The 14,636-nt window shown below is 38.6% G+C and overlaps 1 protein-coding gene across 4 annotated transcripts in view; it reads right to left on the bottom strand.

The window, feature by feature from the left end:
* The window catches only part of SI (sucrase-isomaltase), a 177,506-nt gene that overhangs the window by 160,051 nt on the left and 2,819 nt on the right, over positions 1 to 14,636 (bottom strand). Inside the window, exons 2-7 of one of the 4 annotated variants that reach the window (XM_075937870.2) lie at positions 13,679 to 13,742; positions 12,153 to 12,224; positions 10,599 to 10,729; positions 9,813 to 9,931; positions 6,971 to 7,044; positions 864 to 984 (exon numbers count right to left, since the gene is read on the bottom strand). In XM_075937870.2, the coding sequence (XP_075793985.2) occupies positions 864 to 984; positions 6,971 to 7,044; positions 9,813 to 9,930 (313 nt within the window). In that variant the 5' untranslated portion in view covers position 9,931; positions 10,599 to 10,729; positions 12,153 to 12,224; positions 13,679 to 13,742. Of the gene's footprint in view, positions 1 to 863; positions 985 to 6,970; positions 7,045 to 9,812; positions 9,932 to 10,598; positions 10,730 to 12,152; positions 12,225 to 13,204; positions 13,407 to 13,678; positions 13,743 to 14,636 lie in introns of those variants that run through there. The other 3 variants (XM_075937872.2, XM_075937869.2, XM_014573793.4) reach the window with 3 other exon arrangements.

Raw genomic sequence — 14,636 nt, 5'->3', positions numbered from 1 at the left:
TCTACATCTCTTATAGCTGATACCCTAAGGATTCATGCATTTGGTGTGCATCTTTTGAAATATTTACTATGAAATCAATATATACATTACAAAGGTCTACATGGAAGGTTCATATATTAAAATATCATTTGTTTATACAGACCTCCAATGGGTGCAGGGAACTTTACAGCATGAATGCAAAGAGATGGCCCCTCCTCTAGGTAGTTTTCTATTTAACTTTACACATGATGCAACAAGTGAGAATAACAAATGAGGGGGATTGGGCAAGAAAGGACAAGGATTTTCCGAATGCCATGCAATGACTCAGGGCTAAATTATGGCTTTGCCATAAACCCTGGATATGGGGTTATGTTATCATTGCAGTACCCCAGGAACTGGACACAATCTGCTTCCCAGTTCTCTCTGCTTTGGGTAGATGCTTTGCCAGCTTGATTTTGCCTTAGTGGCTACCTCTAGTCTAAGCTCTGCATGAAGCAGGTTACTCATGCAGGAAAGCAAAATGGGCTACATGAACATTTTGATGATATTATATCAGTTAGCACACAATGTTTTATACATCCTTTAGTTTTAGGAACCTAACCTCCAAGGTGGGCCGGAATCAGGATTGTAATGATACTATTCAAGAGAGACCAAAGAGCAGGCAGAGATTAGTCCCAGCCAGTGGAATAGAAATACTAGGTTTTTCAGAAACGTATCACATTTCCCCCAAGGGGGGATGGGTTGTGATAGGACAGTACCTGTGGGAAATTTCAGTTACTTTCACTCCTGAGTTTATATACAGAAATATTGTTAATGAGTATACTGTGATAGTAACTTGCACACCAAGGATGTACTTTACCATGTGAAGACAGCTTACTACTTACCTGTACCTGTGCTCTTCACATTTCCCTCTACTTTATACCCATGACTTTTGGAGAAGAAGCACCAGGGTATGTTTGTTTCATTTTGTGGACTCCAGCAACAGCCACGCAGTGTACATATGCTCTGTTCCAGGATCAAGAAGAATTTGATATTAACATGACTGATTAGAATCAAATAATCCAGATGGAAAATCATGCCTCGTGTGTTTTTCAAATGCCAGCAAATTCTGATATAACTTTCACAAGCACTCCTCTTTGAGGAAATCAATAGTTGTTTGAATGTATAAGAACAGGACAGAAACAAAGAGTATTTTTTTTTCTAAATCCAAGGTAGAAATGAGTAGATTAGTTCAGGAAAACTAGGAAGTCTTGCTTTTCACTCATACTGAGAACCACATTGTAAGGGAGTCTTTCTTAAGGTTCTGAAATGTTTGGATACTTTTGTTTATGAGTATTTGCATTTACAGGAGGCTCCCACTTGCAATGCTATCCGCTATTCATTCCCGGGGAAGTGTCGCAAGTCGGGGGTGTCGTAACTCAAACCCTCATTTATGATAGGAACCATACGCCCTCGTAAATGCAAGCCAAGGATGTAAGTCGGGGGGGTCGGCCCCTTCCGCACTTACAAAAATGATTGCAAGTGGGGGGGTCGGAACTCGGAGGATCACAAGTTAGGGGCCTCCTGTATTTGTAAATTTCATCTGGGAACAGAAATTTCAAAAAAGCTGATTTTTAATCAAATTCTTAGCCCACTTAGGAAGAGCCAACAGCTTCATTCATGGTTTGGATAAGTATCAAAATATCTGGGTGCTATACTGGACCAAAAAAAAACTCCAAACCTTCTTCACCTTCTCCTATGGAAAATTTAATATGGAAGACTTGTTCATTTTTAAATGGACAGTCCAAATAAACACTTTCTGTTGTTAAATTTTTGCATAACACAGTGATATTGTGGAGTGAGGAAATACTCCACAATATTTCACTGCTCATCTAACTTCCATTAATTTAGTGGTCTTTTCCAAGATAAAAAAAAATCTACAAATAATTCAAGCAATTTGCAGATTTTCTCATCTGTTCATAGATAAAATCACAGGCAAACTCTTGGCAAAAAGCAGAATAACAGATTTATTAGTTTATAATTTGCTATAAAATGTGGGATAGCAATCAGCCTTAATCCTATAGTAAATTGTGAACTAAAAAGTCTGTAGCTACGTTTCTTTAATCTGAATCATGAGTAGAGTTGTATGAATAACCAATTTTTCAGTTCAGTGACTGAATTAAAAAAAAAGTTTCAGGATAACCCAAAACAAAACAAATAATCAAGTTTTTCAGTGAAGTAATGTTTTCTTTTGCCACAAAATAAATCACAATAGGGTAAACATATACTGTAGCTCTGTATGCATGTTCACTTAATTATCATAGCTTTTCTATTAGTTATTAATTTTTTATAGGTATTGATGCCCATTTATAAGTAAAAGCAATTTTGCGTACCTTTATATTCTTTCTGAAGTCCACATATTACCTCACAGTATGGAAAAAAGTGATCATTTGGGTCACAATGAATTAGTAATATTATAAACTAGTGGAAATCAGAGTACCTGCCTACCCTAACAAATCCTAGAATTGGTGAAAAAGTGTTGACAAAAATAAAATTTCAATAAATAAAATGGAAAAAAAAATGTAATGAATGCATGTCTCTGTTTTCCAGACAGATCTAACAAATCCGTTTAGAATATTTTTTCAGCTTCCACTGTAAAGTTTAGCAACATTATAAGAGATAGACCGGATTCCATATAACAGAGTTTATATCACCAAGTGCTCCATTGTTTCACTGGCTTCCCATCCATCTCTGAATCTAAATTGCTCTCTTGGTTTTCAAACTCTCCCTGAGCTTGTTTCACTATGTGCAGTTATAGGGTGTGTTTTCACTGCACCGTTATTTCGAGATAACTGGTATTATTTCAAAAGAACTGGTATTATTTCAAAAGAACAATGCAAGCATCTACACCAAGTGAGTTATAAGATCAAGAACACATATTCCTGTGCATCCAGAAATATAATCTATGCTATCATGTGCCGAAAGTGTCTGTCTGCTATGTACATTGGACAAACATCTCAGACACTTCGCCAAAGGATTAATGCCCACAAAACAGATATCAGACAAGATCACAAAGAGAAAACAGTTTCTTGCCACTTTAACCAGAAAGGACACTCTCTAAATGACTTAGCCACCTGCATTCTGCTACAAAGACCTTTTACATCTGCACTTGAAAGGGAATCCTCTGAACTGTCATTCATGTTAAAATTCGACACTTGCCAACAAGGACTTAACAAAAATTTGAACTTTCTCACCCATTACCAAGACAGTTTCCCCAATTATCAGCTGTAATACCATTAACTCACAAACATCCCACTCTCCCTACCTTTAATATCAGCAATTCACAGACACTTACCTTCCTTCCTCCCCCTTCCCACCCCCCCCCCCCCCCCCCCGCATCCCTCTTCTGTTCTGCAATGTGATTTGTCCTTTTCACATTTGTTCATTTTTTTAATTGTATCCTTTGGTATATATGGTTGTGACTACTTTCTTCCACTATTTGATCTGAGGAAGTGGGTCTGGCCCACGAAAGCTCATCATCTAATAAACCATCTTGTTAGTCTTTAAAGTGCTACATTGTCCTGCATTTTGCTTCAGCATCTACACAGTCATTCCATTATTTTGAAATAATTTTGAAATAATGGATGGCTTATTCCAAAGTCTGTAAACCTCATTCTATGAGGAATAATGCCTATTCCAAAATAGCTATTTTGAAATAAGATGTGTGTAAATGGTCCACTACTACTATTTTGAAATAGTGTCTCACCAGGACCATTCTAAATTATTCCTACCCAGTGCCCCTTAGGGCTCTAAATTAAGACAGCACATCTACTTTAGGGAAGCTTGCTTTGGACTAATTTTGAGGCTTAGTTGCAGTGTGGATGTGCCATTTCAAAATAAGCTATTAAATAAGTTATTTTGGAATAATTATTCTGGAATAGCTTATTTCGAAATAAGCATGCAGTGTAGATGTACCCTTACTGACTATTGGCTTGTATAGGCTTACAGCACTGTTGCTAGCACTGGTATAGCTGGAATGTTTATTGAAGACACTATCTAGGCCAACAGGCCAGTTTATCCCATTGACATAGCTACAGACCTCAAGGAGTTGTACCTATGTCGCAGAAGAAGCAACTCCCTGGGATCTGTAGCTATAGCGCTGTGTGCACAGGGAATTTGGTTGGTGTAACTACAGTACTCAAGGATGTGGATTGAAAAAACGTTGATCTATACCCTTCTTTTAAGGCCACTTTCCTAATAAAATATTTCTATCAACACTATTTCAGATACTATATTTTACAGCACTATAAAAAAATAATTGAATTGTTCTGATATTGCCACCAGTTTTAGGGATATTCAAAAGGATATTAGATCCAAAATTGCTATAGTTTAGAAAAACTTACGTATCATGCATAGAATATAATCATCCAACTCTGACTCAGCACTGGTTCTCATCTTGCAAATATTTCCTATGTACAGGCAGTCCCCGACTTACGTGGATCCGACTTATGTTGGATCCCTAGATACGAACGGGACTTTTCTCGCTGTGGAGGACTCGGGCGGCGGACCGCCCAGACGCGCTGCAGTCCCGCCGCCCGTGTCCTCCGGCGGCGAGAAAAGCCACTCCGCGTCTCCCTGATCTGCTGGGGGGCAGCCCCCACCAAACCAGGGAGACGCGGAGCAGCTTTTCTCGCCACGGCTTTGCTCCGCGTCTCCCTAGTCTGCTGGGGCCCCCCCCCCCAGCTGACCAGGGAGACGCGAAGCGGCTTTTCTCGCCACGGAGGACTAGCTGTGCCCCCCCCCCCCCAGCAGACTAGGGAGACGCGGGCGGCGGGACTGCAGAGAGGCGCCCCGGTCCCGCCGCCCGTGTCCTCAGAGGGTTTGCTCCGCATCTCCCTGGTCTGATGGGGGGGCGCAGCTAGTGCGCCCCCCCCCCCCTCAGCAGACCAGGGTTTTCTCGCTGACGCCTGGGGTAGAGCAGCTGGGGTGCTGCCGGGTTGGTCCAGTAGCGCTGAGGAGCGGCGCTGCAGGACCAACCCGGCAGCGCCCCAGCTGCTCTACCCCAGGTGTCCCCAAGTCAGCCGCTGTTGAAACTGATCAGCGGCTGATTCCAGGAAGCCCGGGGCAGAGCAGCTTTGCCTCGGGCTTCCTGTAGTCAGCCGCTGGTCAGTTTCAATAGCGGCTGAATCTGGACACCAGTTCCGACTTACATACAAATTCAACTTAAGAACAAACCTACAGTCCCTATCTTGTACGTAACCCGGGGACTGCCTGTATTTACTTTGTAAACAGATCCTTCTAATCACAGTGGTAGGAGTGGGGAAACACAGCCTTAGACTTACCATGAGACACACAGTTAACAAAGATATGTATGCATGCATGCAGCTCCTACTGAAGGATAAGTGCACCGTTTAACTCAGGAAGATTAGATGAAAGGTTAGCAATTAAAGAGTCAAGTGATTTGCATGACTGCACATATATTGTGCACTACTTCTTGAGAAAGATAGGAAACCAATTTGTTCCTAGTGAAAGAACAAGGGAGCACAATATGTTTACCTGCCGGATATTATTGAACCATAAAAAATAATATAACCTATTGCATGGCAAGAGCATTAGCAACTGTGTCAGGAAACTCTCTCAGTTAATGATATTTTGATTATTTTTTGAATGCTGGAATTAACCATCAAATAATCCCACTAAATGGAGGAAAAAAACCAGCTTCCATCAGAAGAGAACATATAATTTAAAGAGGAAATAAAGTAAAAGTTCTATTTAAGGGTGAAGATAACAAAACTAAAAGGATAATATTTCTATTGGATAAGAAAAGGGTCTAACTCTAGATTCTTAAGTAGGGAAGGTCCATTTGCTCATCAGAAAAGAGAGAGGGATTGAAACTAAAAGCTTGATACAGACCTGATACATGTTAAGAATAATAGTTAATCATAAATTAATATCCTTCCCTAGACCTTGACCCAGCAGAAAGACAGATATGTTTCAATGACTCAGACCTATAGGGACTGGGGGGAGAGGGGAGCTGGGCTTGCTCCTGATAGGTCCACCAAAGCCAGATAGGTCAAAAGGTAGCTACTATATGAAAAGCAATCCATTGGGTCTTCAAGGTTGGGGGTCCGGAAACAGGCCAATACTCTAAAAAAAGGTAACAATTCTGGTAGCATCATTATCAACAGGGAGGGGAGAGCCCTGTTCATGCTCTGAGAGATATCAGATGACATGGGAAGTATCCAGATTCCAAAATATCATAATGTAGCTTGTGCAGCACTGGGAAATATTTGCATTACTTAAGTGTATCTTAAGTGTCCTTAAGTGTATCTCTGTGATACTACCCTGCCTGCATGCATAGTTAGATGAAGGGAAGTTGTTCAAGAGACAGGCATGAAAGGTAAAACAATGGCCTAGATAAAAAGCTTCCCTATCAAATCACACTAGCTTGGTTTATAGCCCTGAAATATCTCCCTGAACTACTCAGTTCCAAGCTGGTAACAGGGCTGGTTTGACAAGGGTAAGAAAAGGGTAAAAGACCCTGATCTGTGAAAAGATCTGCTTTACAGAGGGGATGAGGAAAGTTGTCAGCTGCAGCAAGCAGGCTGTAATTTGGCCCTCAAGATAAGAGGTAACACCAAGACTGGGAATCCAAACCCAAAAAGAAATGGAGGCACAAACCTGTCATTCTAAAGGGTTGCACTCAGGAGAGGCAGACAGTGCAAATGTTAATATGTTAATATGTGAATGTTGGATAAAGAAGGAAGGGAAGCAAGTTTGTTATTATGTATTACAGCAGTGATTTTCCAAAGCTTTGCTCTCACTGATATCAGCAGTAAACTCAGATTTCAATGGAAGTGGAGTTAAGCCAGCACAGGAAGTTTTTGACAGTCCTACCCCACAGCTTCCTGGTGACAGGCGTGAGTTTTCCTTGTGAACACAAGGTTGGTTCTGCAGTCAAATCTCAAGTTCTATTGTATACACGGCCCATTTTCAAATTAATCTCATGTACCTTTGTTGCTACTTGATCTGGAATACAGTCAATTTTCTCTGATACGCTTAAGGATGGACAGTCTGGAGAAAAGTCTGTTAAAAACGAATGGATTATTAATAGTGTTGAATTACAGAAATAGCTTAATTACATTTTTAAATAATTTAAACATGAAAGCCTGATTCCTTATTACCATCAGACTTGAGCAGGTATGAACCACTAAGCAAGTAGGCATAAAACACTGCCATTCTGATGTACCGGTAACTGTATTTGGAGCCCACTTCTCTCTAGGGTTGCCAGATGTCTGGCATTGACCCGGACAGTCCAGTATTTTTGCCTCCTGTCTGGTAAAAATATTCAGAAAATACCTGACACCTGAAATGTCTGGTATTTTCTGTTTTTATTCCTTGCCAGGAGGTGAAAATACCGGACACCTGGCAACCCTACAACATAGTCAGCAACTGGTCCTGGCCCCCACAGGGAAGCTGTGTTCTGGCTCCATGAAGAAAACAAAATGGCCACTGGCAAAAAGCTTAAAGAACTGAAACCTTCCCTAGGTTTTAGTGCTCAACTTGTCCCCTTTTGTGATCCCTATTCTGACTAGGCAGACACTTAAAGCTGTTTTAATGCAGTTTTACTTCTTCTTTTTGTTGTTGTTGTTGTTGTTGCTGCTTAACCTTGGTCTCTCCCTTTTTTTCCCCTCCACAGAATTTTTTCCCCAGTGTTTTTTTTTGGGGGGGGGGGGGGAGGTGTTCGGTATTTTTGGCAACTCTTCTTCTCTCAGGTGTATAAAACTACATGGGGCTCAAGACAGCACAGAATTCTTCCTAATTGTGCCTGACATTTCTTAATGTTGCAAACAAAGATGCAGAGTGTGATGAAGTTTCAAAGAAGTCCTGTAACTCTCATCACACATCACTTCATTTAAAATTCACCCAGTATTAAAAATGGAGGGACTTTTGCTCCATTTTCATGCTATTATTCTGCTGCTCTTATATGTTCTTCCTATCCTGTAAATGCCTCCTTCCATAATATCCAGATTTTGGGCATCCTCAGAGACACGTATATCCCAGGGATCTAAAGATGTTCCAAAAATATTTTTATAATTAACTTTGAGGAATGCTAGTCACTAGTAAGCTTCAGGAGGCCAAGAGCCTGCACTGCCAGATGGTCAGGATTGTTGCAAGTGCCTATTAGAAGTTGTACAGGTTACACCTCTCTAGTCCAGCACTTTCTGGTTCGGCAACACCTGTGTTGTGACATGATTTTAGTTAGCCAGATGGCCACTTATCATGCATGTGCCCAAGTTTCCTGAAGTCCCATAAAGTTTGTTTACAGCCACCAGTCCTGGCTTTCAGTGTTCTGTGTTGTTACTTAGCTCTAATTTACCCTAAGGCTGTGTCTAGATTGCACCCCTTTTCTGTAAAAGGGATGCAAATTAGACACAGCGCAATTGCAAATGAAGCGGGGATTTAAATCTTCCCCGCTTCATTTGCATAAACATGGCTGCCGCTTTTCTCCGGCTCGGGGCTTTGCCAGCAAAAAGCGGCAGTCTAGATGGGAATCTTTTGGAAAATAAAGCCTTTTCCGAAAGATCCCTTATTCCTGATTTTAATCAGGATTCCCCAACCTGAGCCTTATATAATGGGGTTTTGTTTCTTTGTTTAATTGGCAGGCCAGGGTGATATGTTCAGTTACAACAGCTGATACAAATATATGCAAATATCTGTCTCTGTGAGCAGCTGTGCTCCTAATACCTGAGCATATTCACTTTTTGTTAGCATATGTCAATTTACTTGTATACATACTGCCATTGACATGCCCAAACTGTGGGCTTAATCACCCAGTCTTCACGTGCAAGTGAAGCATGCAAAATATGACCATATCAAAACAGAGGATTCTTGGATATTTGGCTCTGTATGCTAGCCTATTTCTAAACCAAATTTTCTTCTGATTCATTGATGCATTAAAATAAACCCTCTCATCTTTTGTAATATTTTTGTCCATACTTATCAGAATCTCGTAAAAAAATAAATCAGTTTGCATTCAGCTACAAATTAGGGTTCACAAGCCATTCTAAATGGTATAACTAATTAATTAAAAGTATAAAGCATGGGGACTCACATCAAAGGACCAAACTATATTTAATCGTCTGATACAATATTAATGCATCTTATCAATACAGTCATTGAATGGGTCAAAATCTTTGAAGTGTATTTCATACTCCATGAATATGGACTGTGTAGGAATATGGGCTGGAGAAATTCCATGGAGTTGTTCTCTGACATAAAAAACTCTTAAATTTGTTCTCTGTTTTGGAGAGATATTGGTTTTTATTCAAAATATTAAAATTCCACTTTCCTCATTAAAAAAAAGGAATACACAGCACAGATGTAGGTAGGGGAGGAGTTGCATTTACATTTATCTGCTTTACATTCTTAATTTGTTTAGGTTTTTTTACTCATGATACATTTTGTTATCTGTAAAAAGGGAGAAACCACTGTGCTTCATCAACACCTGGGCCCCATTGTGCTAGACATTACCAATCCACAAGAAGATGCAGTCTCAGAGAACTTACATACAATCTATACATAAAAGCACTGATTTTTTTAAGGGTCATCATATAAACAGACTTAATGTTACACCCTTTCATGCCTGAACTTTGTCTGCATGCCTGATCCATGCTCCTCTGGATGACTACTATTGACTTCAGTGGGCACTGATTAGACTTGTAAGTGTCAATGCCATTGTTTTTTTGTTAATCAAATGTAATCTATTCCCTCTTCCAGCAATTCAAATTCAGGGACTATTTCTGGCTTGAACTTTGAGTTCTACAATAATCATGATAAATAGCAGCTGTTACCTTGGAGTCCAGGATGTCCTGTTGCTAAAAGTGCAACCAGAATGCAGGCTACAATCACCACCAAACAGAATAGGACAATCAGGGAGATTTCTAATCCACTGAACTTCTTCCTTCCCATCCTAGCCACAGATAAATACCATTGTAAACATCAAGACACATACAAAGTTTCAGGAATGTGCCTTTTACTAAATATCTAGCAAATATTTACTTTAAAAATGTGCTCTTTGGCCAAAGGAGTTAAAATATAACCTAAACCTCACAAAGTGTAATATTCTGGCATTCAGATCAGAACAAAATGAGTTACTGGTTGGGGAAGTGTATTTAATTTGCTGTGGCAAATTTCTAAAAAAATTATATCCTTTTAGGCTAAATTTTCCATTAATTTTTTCAGTTTTTCCTTGCAAAAACAAACTATTTTGTTAATTTTTTCAGCAATCAAAATGCCCTAAATTTTTATTTTTAATTTTTGGGGGAGGAGGGGACAAAAAACACCCAACTGAAGTTTTCTTGTGTGAGTTGTTCAGGACAAATTTTGTCAAAAAATTATACAAATGTTGAAGAACTTTATTATATACTGCCAAGTATAGTGGAAATAATAACTATACTCTGGGTCAATGGTGACACAAATGTTGGTTTAAGTTATATATCAGTAAAGATAAGCCACTGTGATTTAAGCCAGGGAAAATTACTTAAGAGGTCTAATTCTGAGAAGGCAGAAGTGACTAATTAGTCTGATTTTAAATTGGTGTAGCACACTGAAAAGGACAGAGAGATAGTTTGTAATACCTAAAGAAGATGATGCAAGTGGGGTTAGAAACACAATGGCTATATAAAATGCATGAATCTCCTTGTGTGACTCAGTTTCTACATTCCAATTTTGTTTTTTCTCAGTCCACAGTAGCAAAGCAAGGTATTTCCTATTGACACAAATGAACACAAGATTCAGAATGGTGACAAGCCTCAGAGGGCCTCTGTCATGCATCTGGCATGCATTTTACCCATACAAGGTTATGCCCAAATAAATCTGTTAGTTTTTAAGGTCCCACAAGATTCAGAATGATTATCTGTAGAATTTGTATTAATATTTTGGTTTGCACATCTATGATTTGCAAGGATAAATGTACCAGCTGATCTGACAAGATCCCCAGAACAACAGCCTGCATAATAAAATTGGAAAAAAGTGCTACAATGGACAAACGGTTAGGGCAAGTCAACACTACATAATTAAGTTTACCTAAGTCAATTTACAGTCATCATAGTAATTAAACTTATTTTGCATAACCACACTATACTTCTTGTGTCTGCTGTGCTTGTCCTCAACAAGGGTGTGTCTACACAGGAAAGTTATTTTGGAATAACGGCGTTATTCCAAAATAACTGCGAAAATCTACACAGCAATTCCATTATTTCTAAATAATTTTGAAATAATGGACTGCTTATTCTGAAATCTGTAAACCTCATTCTACGAAGAATAACACCCATTCCAAAATAGCTATTTCAAAATAAGGCATGTATAGATGCTCCACTTCTGCTATTTCAAAATAGCCCCTCACCAGGGCCATTCTAAGTTATTCCTCCTGGGGCTCTAAATAAAGATAGCATGTCTATATTAGGGAAACGTGCCTCAGACTAATTTTGAGGCTTCCCTACAGTGCAGATGTGCTATTTCAAAATAAGCTATTTTGGAATAACTGCAGTGTACTCGTAGCCCAAGAGTGCTTGCACCGATTTACCTGTCCATGTGGAGCACTGTGGGATGGCTTCTGAAAAGCATCAACAATGTAATCAAGTGTCTACTCTACCAGACACTGAGCTTACATAAAGAGCTATACACCTCTTGTGGAGATGGAGTTAGGGTAAGTGAGTTACTTCAGTGGAAGCTGCATTAGACATCAGACCATGTCTACACTAGGAAACTATTTTGAAATTAGTAAATTCAGTTTAATAACTTCCGATTTAACAGATTTGAACTAGTGTGTCCACACTATGGGGAAGCCTCGTAATTAGTCCGAGGCAGGCTCCATTAATGTGGAAACGTTACTTTGGACTTAGAGCCCCAGGAAGGGATAATTAGTTCAAATTACTCTGGGGAATAATTATTTCAAAATAGCGGAACTGGATCATCTACACTACCATTATTTCAAAATAACTATTTTGGAATTAGCGTTACTCCTCATGAAAAGCGGGAGTACAGATTTCGAATTCCGCAGCCCATTATTTCAAAATAATGGTAGTGTGGATGCTCTGCTTGTAAATTCAACCTTGCAGGGGATGTTATTTCAAAAGAAAGTTCAAATGTAGATCAGGCTCACAAAGTTAAATTGATGTAAACTGTCTTACCTTGACCTAACGTTGTAGTGCAGACCAGGTCTTACTGCTCAAATATTCGGGCTGCACAGCCAACTGCTCAATCTCAGTGTGAAGAACAACATAGTACCATTAATGTTTAACTATATGCCAGCAATAAAACTCATTAAAACATCTCTGATCTCCAGATCAATGCACCAACAACAGTAACTGCATTTTTCATTTGGTTTAAAACATTTTATATGACAAAACTGGCTTAAATACAAAGACATAACTTTCTTTTATTTTGTTAAAATAAGAACAATGGAAATAGTATAGTACTACTCATTGTACTGGTATTTTTAAAAAACTTATATTGGTGTTCCAATAATCAGCAGTACCAGAGAAAAAGCTTTTTTTTTTTATGAGAACATTTTAAATGTTGTGCTCTTCCCACTGAAGCCTCCATGTAACTTCCCCTGCCCTATCCCCACTCACTTAAAAACCTCCAGTCATAGGAATGAAGAGGAAGTTTATTAACTTATTTAGAAAGATCAGTTTCAAAACAACAGCATTCTTCAAAGAAAAGGAGAAGCTAGGATAAAATTTAATATATAATTTTCAGTATGGTGATTAATCAAAGATACTTTTATAAATTGCATAATTCATTCACATTTTAAACATGTATATAAAGTTTCCTCAGCGTTTTCTGTAACATAACCATTCTTGGCTTCCCAGGGAATATTGTACAGCCTGCAATAGTTTTATGATATTGAAAGCTATATTCTTAAATGATACAGTGTTAAACTATATATTTAAAATGTTGTTCAATGAAATAAAGAAATTATAATCCAACTATTCCTGGCGGAAGTTCTCAGTTAACCCATTCCACAAATGTGTGGCTCGGGAACACATTAAGGAAACATTCAGCGTTTTGAATATGGTTAAAGGTTTTGTCCAAGAAATCAGAAAGAAATATGATATTGCAGCGCTGCACTTCTCAAGGACTGAGAAAATGAAAATGAGGATTTACAGTACAAACCTTATTATGTGATATATTGTCTTGAATCTCTTAAAACTTTAAAACTATCAAGAAAAACATGTACCTCGAAACTCCGTTGTTTCACTGTCCTTGCATTGCTCTTCTTTGGCCCTTCACCCCTTAAGGTCCAACTTGAAAACTCCAGTTTTATACTGAGCCCCTATCAGTTTATTACTACTCTATCAGGGGAAAGTACATACATATTCACAGGCAGATTGTAAAATCTTTTTACACTGAAAATGGTTGCCATGGATAATGCAAGTGTACAGCAGCCAGGGAATGGCTAGTTAATTAATAATAGTTCTCTCTGAGATATCACCCCGACACAAGTAGAAGAGTAACAGCAACCTGATGACAATACTTATTGTCAGGTGACATATCTGCAGTCTTTTGCTACATCATTCAAATCCTTTTAATCTAAACTCCTGTTTCTTATCTGTTATTTCTGCCATAATTATATGACAAATCGCTTAATGTTCCATAGTTGGAAAAAGAGCTATTTAAAAATCACATTGTAAAAGTGTGTGGTAAGTCATACCTTTTACTGGATCAACTTGATGAGAGAGACAAGCTTTCCTGCTACACACAGCTCTTCCTCAGGCCTGGGAAAGATACTAACTGCATTTAGTGGTGACCTGGGAATGGTCACAGTTAAAGGCAAAATCAAACAGATAGTTTAATTGAAACAAAAAATAGTCTAGCACATACTCTAAGGATTGAGAAGTGTTTCAGCAAAAACAGCAAGAAGTCTGGTGGCACCTTAAAGACTAACAACACTGCTACAACACCTCATATGCTATTGCAAAAGTAACTGATAAGATTTTGACAATTAAAATTCCTTTGGAAATCATCTGTAAGTTAATTATTGACAGTGATAATAAAATGATAGCAATAATAAGACTCAATATATAGCAAAAGAGTGAGAAAAAGATGGAATATTATAAAGGGCAATGCACTAAGATGTGTGTAGGGGAAAGAGTTTTAGCTCTTATTGAGAAGACATGTGAAGGGTTTTTTGTTTGCTTTTTGTTTCCCCCTCTACAGAGTCTCACTTTGAAACCAAATTTCAATTATCTAAACAAATTCCTATTCTATTCTGTCAATACATACTTTACTGTGCATACTGCATGAGGTACACATTGCCAATTAAAAGGTGGCATTTAATCAGCTTACTGAACATTCCATCTCATAGTGGCAACCACTGAAAAGGGCCCGAATGGAATCTTTTTCTTTTTCACCAGTGTGCACTTAAATAAAAGAGAACCAATCATACATGTACAGCAAGGTGGTACTCCAGTACCCATCCATCTCAATCTAAATGTCAGCACTCACAGGGTATATTTAAACTACGGGTTTTTTCTAAAAAAGTGGCCTTTTTTCAAAAAAACTTCCCCTGCATCTAGACTGCTGCCATTTCTTTCAAAAGTAAATTGAAAGAACGTGGCAGTTTTTTTGAGCACGGAAAACCTCATTTTACGAGGAAGAACGCCTTTTTT

The sequence above is a fragment of the Pelodiscus sinensis genome, chromosome 10 (genome assembly GCF_052426305.1).
Source record: "Pelodiscus sinensis isolate ZL-2025 chromosome 10, ASM5242630v1, whole genome shotgun sequence".
NCBI classification, from domain to species: domain Eukaryota; kingdom Metazoa; phylum Chordata; order Testudines; family Trionychidae; genus Pelodiscus; species Pelodiscus sinensis.
The sequence above is the reverse complement of the archived record's forward strand: the minus strand, read 5'-3'. Positions and strand labels throughout refer to the sequence as shown.